Source organism: Barbatula barbatula (genome assembly GCF_947034865.1).
Source record: "Barbatula barbatula genome assembly, chromosome: 24".
Lineage (NCBI taxonomy): Eukaryota > Metazoa > Chordata > Actinopteri > Cypriniformes > Nemacheilidae > Barbatula > Barbatula barbatula.
The window spans coordinates 15,011,231-15,026,110 of NC_136787.1; the positions used below are offsets into that span (position 1 = coordinate 15,011,231).

Genomic DNA, 14,880 nt, shown 5'->3' on the forward strand with positions numbered 1-14,880 from the left:
GCACAGGAAAATGTGAAGCAGGCCATTTACATAAACAGAGACACAAACGTGTAAATACTACCTGAGCCAGTGGGAGACTTGCTGCGTCGAGAAAGGGCGACGCTTCTGAGAGAACTTCTGTTCCCTGAACCCATTTTTCCATAGGAAGATGATTTCATTACTCCGCATTCTGTCAAGAAATGAAAGACACGCTGGATTTGTTAACATGTTAAGGATGGATTTGTTGACAGGCCAGTCTAAAGTTTGAAAGTCATTGCATTAGATCATCAGATTCAAGCAAATCAGTTCACCCAAAAAATCTTGTTAGACTTCAAGTGGTAAACTATTCATACAATCTTCTGGTTGTCAAGCTTAGAGGAACAAATCTTCGTTTGCAGTATTATTAAAAAGTTCAATATATAATATAATTTAACATTGAGATTGTGTTGTAATAGTTTACACAGGAATTTGTAACTATTTCACGAGATAGCTTATTCGTATGAATTTGTGCGATCTCATTTGTATGTTTCATAATGATTTGCTTTCGGTCCAGTGATTTAATGGTGGGGTAAGGGGAGGGGCTTCAGTGTTGCTTTTTTCTTACAATCGTACATTTTTGTACATTCACTTCGTAGGAATTCATACGAATAAACCACCTCGTAAATAGTTTACACTTCCATAAACATGACACATTGGCAAATCACTGATAAGGAGGATTTACAAACAAACTCTTCAAACTTTCAAGTATTTAAGAACACTGGTAAAACTCAAAGTCTACCCAAAGATAGCCCTTTAACTGAAGCGTTAAATTAATCCTTCTATAAAATCAGTCCGCTTGCAGAAGATTTAATCGAAAAGATGGCAGGGCTACAAGTGAAGAAAGTCTGGTCGAAGATCTTAATCCTAAATACAGAGACTGGGGATTAAAGTAGAAAATGAGCATATTCTTCTCTCCTCGTATGTTTCTAACTTCAAGTGACTGTTATGGAACAAACAAAAATGATTATGGGATATTGCAGTCCCTGCGTTGTGAATTGCCATTCCGCTCATATTAAATATGCTTCCTTTAGGGAAATCACTCATCGGAGGCTGCCATTTTGGCTCTGTCAAGTTTGCCATCGGCGTCTTTCATATGTTCTGCTCGGCTTTGATCAGAGCTCATAAGAATGACACGTGCACTTCTGCTAGTGTCCATAATGAAATCTCACCATTTCTAATTCACCACGGCACATTATATGACATTCATTTTATTTGTTCTGCACAGTGCAGTTATCATTCAGTTAAAGCCACTGTTAATGGCCGATGGAGTTATTAAATCAGATGGATGGATATGCAATGTATGGTAATGTTGAAAATAAGGAAGCACTCTCAAGCACATTGTAACATGTCAACAATACAGGGAGTCCTCTTTTATAAAAGAGCTCTTCCGAATACACTTCAGAAAACTGGGGCGCCTGCTCTCACCTAAGCTCACATCAGCACAGCTTTTATCTCCTCACACCATTAATGAAAGAAAGATGGACAGGAAGCCACACACATTCTCATTTCCTGAATACAACAAAATAACAGGAAAAGTAAAGAGAGGAGTTGATCGGACTGTGTGTTTATTAATCTCGCTATGTTTTTTTGTCTTATATAGAGGCTGGACATTACAGGGACTTGCTTTGGACTGTTAAAACCTTATTTTGTCATGAATGTCTTCTTCCGATCAATCAATAAATCAATCAATCTTTCTATCTATCTATCTATCTATCCATCCATCCATCCATCGTCTGAAGTGGAGAGAACAGGAACCCATTAGAGCCGTGGCCTGTGTAGGCGTAATGAAGAATAGGGTTCTTTTATATTAGTTATCACACGTGGAATGAAATTTTAATGGACTCATTTGTAAGTTGACTACAAATGCTGATGAGATCATGACAAGTATTGCGCACAGCAAGTGTTGAATGGCTTAATAGATAAAGGTGTCCTTTCTCACTCCAGATAAAAGCAGCTATTGGAGAGTTTCATACCATTCTCACCCAACAGGAAGTCATCCTGGTAACGGTACTTCTCGGGGCCGCACGCTATGAACATGTCCTCATCCCCGAAGAAATCTTGAAGGCACGTGACCTGCGATTGAAAAGAGTTAATTTGTTACTGCATCTGATTTTCTCTTTAATAATCGCCTTGGGGTTTTTCTGCTTAATGATCAAAGACGTTTTGCTGGGAATCATCACCCAGAAGGCTTTTTTAGCCTGTTTCTAATGTCTTTTTACGGTGTAACCACCGTCCCTTTATTGTTGATTGCTTATAATCAAGAAGTTAAATCTGGCAACCGAGCATAATTTCAGATCAGCCCGTGGTCGCCTTTGGGGGATGACTGGTATGAGAAACATTTAACAGCTTGATCATTTCAGACATTAAGGGGGAAACAAGTAAACAAATGAATGCAGAATAAGTGTGAGGCGTACGTAACAGCAACAAAGACACACAGGGATGAAAACCCTTTCAGAGAAGGAACAGGAACGTATTCTTTCAAAAGAATCATTGATGGCCTTTAGAAATCTGATTTCGTTCAGTGTATTTGTTCAAGAGTGTTTGTTATTGAGGACGTAAAATGTGCAGCGATGTTAAGATCAGGACATGGAAATATAAATTTGAGATTGTGATAATGTTTCTATTTGCTATGCTATTCCAGTAATAAATGTGATGTGCCGTGCAATTGCTAAGACGGTTGCTTACTGGTAAGATAAGGCTAAAGAGACTAAGACCTATGATGTTTTCCATCAAACAGCAATTGAAAACATCAAAATCCAGGGTAAGTCTGATGTTACAGAAAACAGTTTCACATCAGAGCATTGGTATGAAGGACCACTGGGGAAAAGGTGATTCACAAAAAGAGAGCCAAGGCAGGTGAAAAAGCAAGAGAAACAAAGAAAAGTGATACGCGTCACACCCCGACTGACGGAGATAGCTGTCTCCCAAAGCAAAAAGTAGCTTTGATGTCGCAAAAACAAGGTTAGTTATGCAACGACAAGTTCTCTGTCTGGAAGAGAGGAAGTGAATGAGCCGTCACTATAAATTGAAGGGATTATCAAACACTTTTAACATGCAGATCATAACTGAAGCTTCATTAGAGAAGTCAAGGGCTCTGTATTAAACCTTAAATTAATAATTGAAAGCATCATAAAACCAAAATGCAATGGAGGGTAAAGTGTATACATTTTGATATGAAAAGTTTAAAATATTGCTTTGTCATGACTCATTTAATGAGCAGGGTACGGTTAGACCAAATCTGAACAGTAAATGAACAGTGTCCTCCGAGATTTTAGTCTCATGGTAAATTTACGTTTTGCGATGCTACGATCGCGCCATCTGGAGGATGATGTACGGCAGTGCACAATTGCTTTATCGTGTTTTGTATACATTTAAATTGGAATTCATTGAAATGTAATGTATACTAAATATTAGATTGTAATAATGGGTTTACTTAATTCATTTCCATATTTGACTCCCTTTGATGAATATCGAGACCTTTATTCGACTGATAGAAAGCAATTATAAAACCACTAGGCGGCGGTGTTTGGACACAGAAGGTGTTTAAACAAAACAAGCATCATAATATTTTGGATCTTTGTGTTCAAACATACCATAAACGGAGGTAGAAAAATAATATTGCATGTCGTAATATCATCATATTCATTTTTTGAAAAGCCATCTCTTTTTGTGGGGAGAGGGATGTAAACACTTTCTCACACACACACTCTGTATAACATGCACTGTGAGTGTGTGTTAAACAGTGTCACCCTATATAGAATGCAAATTTGTAACATTGTAACATAATATTTACAGTATATGAATAATATTTCAAATAGTAAAGCTTTGAGAGTATGCCAGGGGAATAAGATATATAAAATCGAAGCTCAAATTGTTTTTCCATATTAAAATATTGAAGCTTGAGGGACAAGTTTGCAAGTTCCAAGTTTGCAAGTACTAACAGTTCTATCGAATCAGATGAAATGTCTCCCTGCGTTTCAGTAAAACAAAAGCAGTATCTATTCAGGGCAGTGTTTGCTTCAGTACAGATGCTTCATCTTGTTCTCACCCACAGCTCTGCAAATTCAGCAAGAAAAAAACTGTGATATTTGTCACTCTCAGGCAAGTATCGCAGGGGAACAGAACCGACTGAAATATGTTTGAAAGTACCTGAGACAGAGCAGAGCTCACTATAAAAATGGCTGTGAATACATCTCTGTGTTATTTTGTGTTACTTATGCAACTTGTGTTATCCCTTTAATTTATTTCATACAAAAACAACACAAAATGTGTTTAAATAATGCATAATGTGATAAATAGCATAACACAAACCATCTGTTAATAATTAACACATCACTTTTAAGAGTGCTTGCAGTCAGATTGCGGTTGTATGAAACAATCCATTTAAAATTACAGCTGAGACATTTTCTGGCCAATAAAAGGAGAAATTATTGAAAAGACAAGTTTATTTTCTTAAACAACACTGTTAACTTTTTAATAATGCCTGGGTTTAGGTTTTTGTGGCTTGTAGTTGTATGTATATACTGTAAAATATAACATGAGGGACTTAAAGGGATAGTTCACACAAAAATAAACATTATGTCATCATTTATCAAAGCTCATGTCTTTAAAACCTGTATCTGACTCTTTCATCTGTGAAACACTAAAGAAGATATTATGAGAAATGTCTCAGTGGTTTTGTGTCCATGCAATGGTAGTCAATAGGAACGAATGCTGTTTGGTTATTAATGTTCTTTAATCTCGTTTTAGGTGTTCTTCAAAAGAAAGTCATACAGGTTGGGAATGGTGAGTACATGATGAAAGATTATTTATTTTTGGGTTAAATATTCCTGCAACCAGAGCATAGTTGCTCTCGTCTGTCCTGCAAGAATGTTGACAGCACAGATTTGTTTGGAACTGTTGAGTGCTCCATGAACCACATGACCACGCAGTGGCGAGATTAAGTGTCGTTACTCTGTTTTTCAACGGCTCGGCCTGTGACCATTGCAGTATCACTATCTAACATGTCGCTGTCCGTGGTGCTGAAAGTCCAGCCTTGATGGAGAAAACACGCACAAGATGTTTATGCCATGTGCTTACTGCCAAAATATTGAAACGAGCAACGTCCTCCAATGTGGAGAGAAATAACAAGTGCAATCCCCCTCTGATATCTTCTCTGGTACTGTTTCTCAAAGCGTTACATCAGGGTCAAAGGTCAGATCTCGAGTAAGCAGGTTGGTTAATCCAGTTAGTCCTAGGTTATGGGACCCAGATTAGTTTTCCCCGTCAAGAGAGCAGGGAAAAAAGTTATAACACACGCAAGGGTCCAACAAGATCCCTCCTCATGCTTTCCCATGCCATCAAACTCATTCGTAACACAACACCATGTGGCGTCTCACCCACCCACACATTTGTATGAATAAAGCAGTAGTGAGTATGTAGAGGCAGGAATGTAATACGTCACACCATGCGATGCCACAAGTTCACAGAAAGCCATCCTACACCCGTATGTGCACGTTTGTGTGGGTGTGTGTATGTTAATGTGTGTAGGGAGTGAAGTAAGAAACTAGACCACGCACATTCGAGCCATATGACAGCTTTGTGATCGTGGGAGGCTTGTGTGTCATCGTAACAGGCTGGTTTTTAAACAGATGAACCCCTTTAGACAACAGGTTGAATTAATGCCCACCTCCGCCTGACTGTACAACAAGCATCCTCATGAAATATACAGAAGGGGACCATTTCAGTTTTTCAGATTATTCTTGTGCTAGAAAAACTTTCAGTAAGGGAAATTTAAGTTACTGGAAAGTGCAATGTTTGGTGAGAGGGTAAATATATGAAAATATACTTATCCTTTTTGGGTGAACCATCGCCAAGTGAACAGCACTGTTAGAGTAGGTGGCTGAAATATCGAGCTTCTTGAGATGAAATAAGAGGCCATCAGACCTGCTAGATGCTGCGCAGACTACGAGAGCAGTTACATAAGCTATCAATTATATAAAACAGATTCTGAGCCAGAAGTGGGCAGAGATTAAGCTTCATTTTGTTATTAAAGAACTGCGGCGAATGATAAAATCACATCCTCTGTTTCGTTGCTCTTTTCTCAAGGTTGCTTCAGATGATCAGACACTTTTGCTCTCTCTGTGATGAATGCAAGACACTGTTCTCTTTAGAAAGTTATGTGTGGACGTTCTTATTCCAGAACAAATTAAAAGATAAAGGGGCAGTGATGAGAAATGAATGGATTATGAGTGTTTCTAAAAGTGAAAGTTATTTAAGAACAATAATGATTTGTATGGAGAGATGCCCCAAGCACACACACACAGTGCTCTCATGCCCAAACACAAGCTGTCTGTACATAAATACACACACGCACACACACTCACTCATACGCCTGCAAACACCTTGTAGAAGTGACTCAGCAAAAGCAGCAAACTGGCCACAAAATCTCCAGATAAATGCTGTCTAAAATGCTGCAACATACTCAAATGAAGATGGATGAGCCAAACTTTAACCCAAAGTCAAACTTACACTAAATTGTTGAACCTTTTAACAGTTTTTAACAACAAAATTATAATTGATATTTAAAACATATTGTTCTCGTCTTTGTATTCCTATTTCCAATTCAGTCATAATACGACTTTACAATACAATTACTCTCACCTAAAGGATTATTAGGAACACCATACTAATACTGTGTTTGCCCCCCTTTCGCCTTCAGAACTGCCTTAATTCTACGTTGCATTGATTCAACAAGGTGCTGAAAGCATTCTTTAGAAATGTTGGCCCATATTGGTAGGATAGCATCTTGCAATTGATGGAGATTTGTGGGATGTACATCCAGGGCACGAAGCTCTCATTCCACCACATACCAAAGATACTCTATTGGGTAGAGATCTGCTGACTGTGGGGCCCATTTTAGTACAGTGAACTAATTTTCATGTTCAAGAAACCAATTTGAAATGAATCAAGCTTTGTGACATGGTGCATTATCCTGCTGGAATTAGCCATCATAGGATGGGAACATGGTGGTCATAAAGGGATGGACATGGTCAGAAATAATGCTCAGGTAGGCCGTGGCATTTAATCGATGCCCGATCGGCACTAAGGGGCCTAAAGTGTGCCAAGAAAACATCCCCCACACCATTACACCACCACCAGCCTGCACAATGGTAAAAAGGCATGATGGTAAATACGCCAAATTCTGACTCTACCATCTGAATGTCTCAACAGAAATCGAGACTCATCAGACAAGGCAACATTTTTCCAGTCTTCAACTGTCCAATTTTGGTGAGCTCGTGCAAATTATAGCCACTTTTTCCTATTTGTAGTGGAGATGAGTGGTACCCGGTGGGGATTTCTGCTGTTGTAGCCCATCCGCCTCAAGGTTGTGCGTGTTGTGGCTTAACAAATGCTTTGCTGCATACCTCGGTTGTAATGAGTGGATATTTCAGTGAAAGTTGCTCTTTTATCAGCTTGAATCAGTCGGCCCATTCTCCTCTGACCTCCGCTGAACAAGGCATTTTCGCCCACAGGACTGCCGTATACTGGATGTTTTTCCCCTTTTCACACCATTCTTTCTAAACCCTAGAAATGGTTTTGCGTGAAAATCCCAGTAAATGAGCAGATTGTGAAATACTCAGACCGGCCCGTCTGGCACCAACAACCATGCCATGCTCAAAATTGCTTAAATCCCCTTTCTTTCCCATTCTGACATTCAGTTTGGAGTTCAGGAGATTGTCTTAACCAGGACCACACCCCTAAATGCATTGAAGCAACTGCCATGTGATTGGTTGATTAGATAATTGCATTAATGAGAAATTGAACAGGTGTTCCTTATTATCCTTTAGGTGAATGTATATAACATATGGTCAAAATAAACATTAAAAAGTCCAACCAAATAAACAAAAACAAAAAAAGATTGCCACATACTAATGTCTAAAATTAAATTCTTGAAATGTTTGCTTTGTTTCTTAAACTAAACATGTTATTCAGATCTTGACCAGATGACATTTCTGAATGACTGATATACTAAAAAATATTTCCTTAAATTAGAACTCATTAAATGTTACAAAATAACACATGACTATATCTCAGATTAAACTAGAGGATCCATTTCAGTCCAAGACTTAATGGTTAATTAATCCAGATTTGGAAATTAATATAGACTTGACTCCCCAGGAAATTAATAAATTCTGCTGATTACAATAACTACAAAGTATGAGGCCTTATGTCAAAGGCACTATATCTGTCATTTCTATTGAAAAGGATGAGCAGAAGGGCTAAATAGCCCTCCAGACAATGGAAGGCAGTTAAAGACAGAAAGACATGTCTAATTAAACAGGGTTTGTGTATGCAATAGGGCGGAAAATCAGTTATGTCCATCCGACAAACTCCAGAATTGAACACATGCCTGACCGACGATTATACGCCTGTTATGTTTCAGTCTTGGCCCGTAGCATATGCCAGGGGTCATTAAGAATCAGGGGCTTCATGCAGCACATGTCTGCCTGCTTATTTGTTTGTGTGTGTGTGTGTGTGTGTCTTCTAAGAAGTTTATGTTTGTGTGCCTTTACATCATTAGTCTCCACTTGTGTATGTGTGTGAATGGAGGCTTAAAAGATAAGAACATGAGAACCCGGACTGTGGTCTAAACGACTTATACATCTAGCTCGCCGGCAGACAGAACTCCCCACACACTCGACACACACTACTGCCTGCAGTGACGTCACACACAAGGCTCTGCCGTTACTAAGCAACTGGATCACATCGTCATAGAAACTGTTGGGGGGGTTGATCAGTTTCTTTTCTAGCATAGATCATAAGGGAGCAACAAGCATGGCTAAAATTAGCTCATGTCCAAAGTCTTGTCCTTTGTGAGATATAGTGCAGCTACAATATTTTCTAGTACAATGCACTGTAAATATACCTGGCATTTTCTCTTTTATGTATCCCTCTGAAGTCTGGACTGTTCGGTGAGGTGTGATGCAGCCAGACTTAAAAGAGAGCAGTCATTGAACTCCGGGATGAGAACGTTTTAAAAGCCATGTGCATGCCAGAATGTGTTAAAAGGTTCTGACACATGTCCATTATTCATTTCAGCAGTGCGCCCTCTTTGCCCCATCTGTCAGCACTGTCCTCAAGCAGTGCTGCGCCACAAGCAAAAAAAAACATATATTTCTGAAAAACACAGGGACACGATCCAGGCCAGCGGCCAGCTGAGGGAAACAAAATCAGCACAGAAAACTTACATATGTCACAACGGTGTACATGCATTATTAAAAAAATAACTATGTCACCTTTCAGATATTAACTGCGTGCTGTTTGATTAGTGTATGTTGTCCATTTAGACTACAGTAATAATCCCAAAAAAATTTAAGGATGTGTGCAATGCGCAATATCCAAAACGGCTATGATCTACTGTCTCTGACCTCATTATACAGGGTAGCAAAGAGGTATCATGAGACTCTGGAATACACGCAAAGACCCAAAAACCCAGATCAAGATCTCTGTTCATTCACAATTCATTTGACACAGACTAAACCTCAGGAGTGACAAAGTCATCCAACAGCAATGTGAAAGTATTTAGGTCTGGTCCATTGCTTAAAAGTGAATATAAACTTGTTTTCTTTGTATTTTTTCTGACCATAAACACTGCAGAGCTATTTTTCTGTTATTTTGACCTGTTTCTCCAATTAATGCAAATAAATTGCAATATGAAATTTGGAACAAATATTGTTAGTACTTCACAGAATAAAAGAAAAATTTAGAAAAAACATCTTTTAAATGGTGTCTTAATTTTTCCGCGGCTATATATATTCATTTTCAAGGTATTTCTATATATCAGATTTCTATATGGGCCATTTTTACGCTAACGGCAGATACTACAGAAATTGCTATTTTATGAATTTGTGTACATCTATAGGCAGATGTTGAATTGAGTGACAGCAGTCATTGAAGGCAGCTTGTTATGAGCTATTTAGTTACTACTGTATATTTACTACTGTATATTAACGTAAATCTACCAATGACGCAACTTCCAAACTGCAGTGTTGTACATTTGATCTGATTTAAAATCAGTTTAAGAATGGTTTTATCAATAAACAAATCAATTCAGACTCACCAGACAGAACACACTGTGTCATACAGTCTTCTGTTATATTTGAAGTTCCATTTAATTCACAGTAACCACAAGAGCTCAATTGTAATATCCTTCATTGACTGAATTCTATATTTTCTTCCGCACAGGTTCATTTACACAAGACAGTCTCATTTAAATAACATTTAGCCAGAGAAACACAAAGCCTGAAAAACATTCTTCATTCTGTTTACTGTTATATTGAGTAATGACACCCTGGCACAGGAATGGCCTCTGTTCAATTATCCAATATATGCATATTAGATTCAGTTTCATGTGAGGTTTCTTTTTGCAAGTGCAAAAACAACACAGATCTAGCACATAAAGACCAGGGGAACCGGTCTGTTACTATGAAGATATCACAGGATTAAAAGCTGTTAGTACAGTACATGTATTATCGTCCAACCTCACCATCATTTGCTTTTGAAACTACATGAATCCCCTGCACAGTCACATTTCCTTTAAAAATATATAAAAGCAAGAACAGCAAGACAAATATTAGCAATAGCTGCATCCACTCCTATTCTGTATTCAAAAGAAACTTTATGATCTCACACCACAAATGAACATTCAACAAAGCAATAATAGTACATCCTTTTTTTTACTATACTCCTCCGCCTTTCATTTCACTTACTACATGTTCTACATGTGGTTTCCTTTTCTCCAGATAAAATAACATAGATCCCTCTATTATTATTTTTTTTCTTCCTCTCGTTCCTGTTTTTTTGTTGCTTTTGTTCATAATTGCATAATCGGCACATATCACGGGGTGGAACACTGTGTGTCTGGCCAGGCTTCCTCATTATACATTTCCCTCAGGCCCAATCGATCCCTATTCTAAAATTAACTCAACCCGTAATGCTCTTACTTTATCTGGATGGTGACCAGCGACCTTAGATGCTAACACATGGGGTGGATGTTGTATTACTATATTTAAAATAGAAAAGTGTACAGCTTCACTGTTCCCCATCTGTAGATAGGTGGATTAGCAAATAGCGCTGCCCCCAAACTCATGCTATTGGTTGAGTCATGCACACAAACAAAGTAATTGTTAAAATGTGTCACAGTGTATAAACTTTTAAGGAATAGTTCACCTTCAAAATGAAAAGTCTGTCATTATTTATACACACGGTTGTCATTTCAAAACCTGTTTGACTGACTTTCTTCTGCAGAACACGAAAGAAGATATTTAGAAAGCTCTCGTTTTTCCATTGTAAAGGTAAATTACACACTTAAATACAAGGAGACAGCACACTGTGTTATCTGACGTCTGAGTCTTTGGCAGAGCTGTGAGAACAAAGATCAATGCAGAGAGGTTATAGATCTGTGTGTCAATTAATTAGAGTTTAATGAATTTCGGCCAAATGCTCTCTCTTTATTTGCACATCTTAGTTGCCTGAGCAAAGATCTATGGATCTATGTCTGGAGGTTTAAAGATGTTATTGCCAATCTGGTACTGTGTGATCATGTATTCACATATAAAGTGTACACGTTACATAGAATACTAAGGTACATCTGAGCATGCAAGGGTACCTGTGTGTGTGCTAGTGTGCACGCTACAATCATTTTTCATGTGTGGGGTGGCTACAGCTGTTTCGGCGCTCGAAAAGGTGGGAGGAATTTAAATGAGAGCAGAAGCCTGAGTTATTTCTGTTTGCTTGGAGACACAGATTCTCCGATTTTGTGTGCGTGGGCACAGACACAGATTCCCATTCATAAACTTGACTTCACCCATAAATGCTGCCACAGGTTATGGGGATATTGTTGCAATAGCGTTAGAGGCTCAAATAAAGCCTTTTTGTTATTTAAAGCTTATGGGATGAGAGATTATTTTCAGCAATAAGACCAACAAGAGACACATTGTTTATGTTTCTTGAGGTTTTACAAGAGAAGAAAAGTCCTGTTTAAGAATAGCCAATGTAATATCAAAATTATATTCTACTTTTGAGATCGCAAAAAATTGTCATGATTAAGCTTCTCGTACCTGTTTTCCTTCAAGGGTGTAGATCCTCTTGACAACACCAGAGTCGAGCTTTATAGCATCTGTTATGTCAGTGAGGACCTGCTCAAAAGAATGGGCAGTCTTCTTGTTAAGCAGAATGCGAACTGCCTTCCGAGGTTTCACCCCACTCCGGATGATAGTGACCAGTTTGGGTCTGATAAAGTCTTTGTTCTCTTTGGACTGTGGCCCTAATTTGGAGCACGCCAGAGATGTGGGACTCTTGCTGGAGCCCAGGGCCCTCACATTTACTGACCAGTTAGGGTTGACATTGGCGGTGTAGTCAACTTTTTTAAACACCTCAGTGGCACCGCACACATAACTTTCACCTACAATGAGAGAAATAAGAAACATGCTTAAATGTAGGTTATTTTACGTGTTTTTATGATGTTAATGAGTAGAGTACATACAGGACGACTGGTAGGTGTAAATATTATGCATTATCATCAAAGCTGTATGTACGGATATTCTTTAATTACAACAAAAAATACCCCCCAAAAAAAGGAAGTCATGTCCCAAACCCACCCATCTTTTGAACAACACTGAGTAGAAAGTTTGAATGTTTACTTTATTTTTAACACTTATTTTTCCATACAACGAAAGTTAATGGGAACTGAGCCTGTCAATACAAAAAGTATGACATCATTTGTATTTTTATAGGCTATACCTCTTTAAAGGGATACTTATTATTATTTTCACCCATGGCACTAGCCTAGAGAAAGAGTGTGTTGACACAGAGTACTCTGATACTTTAACTGTGGATTGAGATGTCATCTCTCTTAAAACGTACCGACTTAAACTGGACATTACAGTGCATTGGCTAAGAACTCGCAATTGGATAACATTAAGTAAACAATAACATATTTTGTATCTATTTACTTTTAATCATCACGTCTTTAATCTTCTATTTTAGAAAAAATTATACAAATTCATTCAAAACAAAGACTTTTTATGAATCAAGACACCAGGCAATTTTACATAATTCAATTGAAATCAAAATGAAGTAGCCTCTCATAAATATCTACATTTTAAACATGTTTAAGTGACCCAAGCAATACTTTTCAGTCTTGATATGTTTATTCAGTCCAGACAATGTCTTACCTTCCATCAGCTGATCAATACTTGTGATTTTCTTGGCGCCATCAAGTGTGTAGATGATGCGGACCCCTTGGGGCAGGTTGACGTTGTCAGAAAGGGTGCGAGTCAGGTCAGCCAGCAACGCGTCAAAGGTTCTGATCCGGTCAGACGAGATAGCGTACACTACGCCGTTAAAGTAACGGTCTCCGTTGCGATAAAATCGCACTTTCTTCGCTTTCTTTTCAGAGCTCAGAGCTTTCAGGGTGCGCGTCCGATACAGACTGCAGTGCGCGCTGTGACTGGGACTCAGGAGCCCGTTCGCCCGTCCTCCACCTCGGCGGTTGCGCTGAACTTTGTCCCTCTCGTCAAAATGTTCCTCCATTTCGTCCACTTATATTACGCCTGAATTACACAGATAAATGTGCTACATTAATTTACACAAATATCGTTGTATGTTTATTTACCTGTGACGTGGATGTCAATAATGTCCCGAGTTTTTCTGGTCTGAAAATAACTTTCAATGACAGCTTGTTTCTGTGGGCTTTAAAAGCTCATTAAATCCTGTGCCTGTCATCCTGTTGTTGTTGACTGTCACACACTTAGACATAACTACGCGTTTGCCTGATAACAGTGTATCAAACCCAGAGATCAAAATCCATTTACATTAGCGGTCACGATATTCATCAATAACACTGACGTAGTTTAAAAATAGCACGGATACGAATGCTTTTTATTTAACAATATAATATAACCAGCAAGCTGATGTTGCACTAAATAAGAATATAAACTAGGCTATTATGATCAATAAAAAGCATCGAAAAGTGGTAAAAAAAACATCGTAAAACAGCAATGTCACAATAAATATATCACGTCATGAGGAACAAGAAACCTAAATACTTGCCTAAAGGTGAAGAATATTAAGGATTTCCTATTTATGGTGATGCTGAGTTATGCTGACAGAAGTCGTGATGTGAGTTCTTTGTTGTCCCGCAGAGGAGTCTGGACGGCAGCTGCTCTCTCTCTCTCTCTCTCTCTCGCTCTCTCTCTCTCTCTCTCTCTCTCTCTCTCTCTCTCTCTCTCCCCACTCTCTCTCTCTCTCCTCCGTGTCTTGCGATGATTTACATTGGCCAGTTTCTCATTGAGATGCAGCCCCTCACAGCAGACGTGCAACAGCCATCCCTTCCGACACACACACACCCCACCCAGTTTCTCAAAGCTCCCTCACGAATCCGACATGAAGATGGAAAAGTAATAAAGGCAAGCTGTCCCTGTACACTATCTATGCTAGTACACAAAACACCAAGTACAATGCGTTTCCAATATTTTCGTGTAAGTTTATGCTAAAGGCTTATACTGACATGACGCATTACTTGCAAGAAAGATGTAGTGCTTCTTAAGTCTGAGTAGCCTAATATAAAAGTTTTTTACAATGGACAAGTTCTAAATAATAAAATAAAAATAGTTAAAATGGTTAACATATTCACCTGACTATATATAGGCTATAAATACATATATACATATATACTATATATAGGCCTACACATCTTAGGCTATTTAAAATAAATGACGTCAAACAATATAGTTTTCATATTAATTCATTTTAAATGTATTTGAACATTGTGCAAATATAAAAGTTATATGTCCCCTCAGGAAATTAGATAGTTACAAA

The 14,880-nt window shown here is 38.3% G+C and overlaps 1 protein-coding gene across 1 annotated transcript in view; it reads right to left on the bottom strand.

Moving 5' to 3' along the window:
- The window catches only part of dclk1a (doublecortin-like kinase 1a), a gene marked incomplete at both ends in the record, with an annotated part of 34,672 nt that extends 20,453 nt beyond the window's left edge, over positions 1-14,219 (bottom strand). Inside the window, 5 exons of the mRNA XM_079449475.1 lie at positions 62-169; positions 1,992-2,091; positions 12,120-12,463; positions 13,236-13,613; positions 14,113-14,219. Of these exons, the coding sequence (XP_079305601.1) occupies positions 62-169; positions 1,992-2,091; positions 12,120-12,463; positions 13,236-13,593 (910 nt within the window). The remainder of the gene's footprint in view (positions 1-61; positions 170-1,991; positions 2,092-12,119; positions 12,464-13,235; positions 13,614-14,112) is intronic.
- Positions 14,220-14,880: the final 661 nt, after the last annotated feature.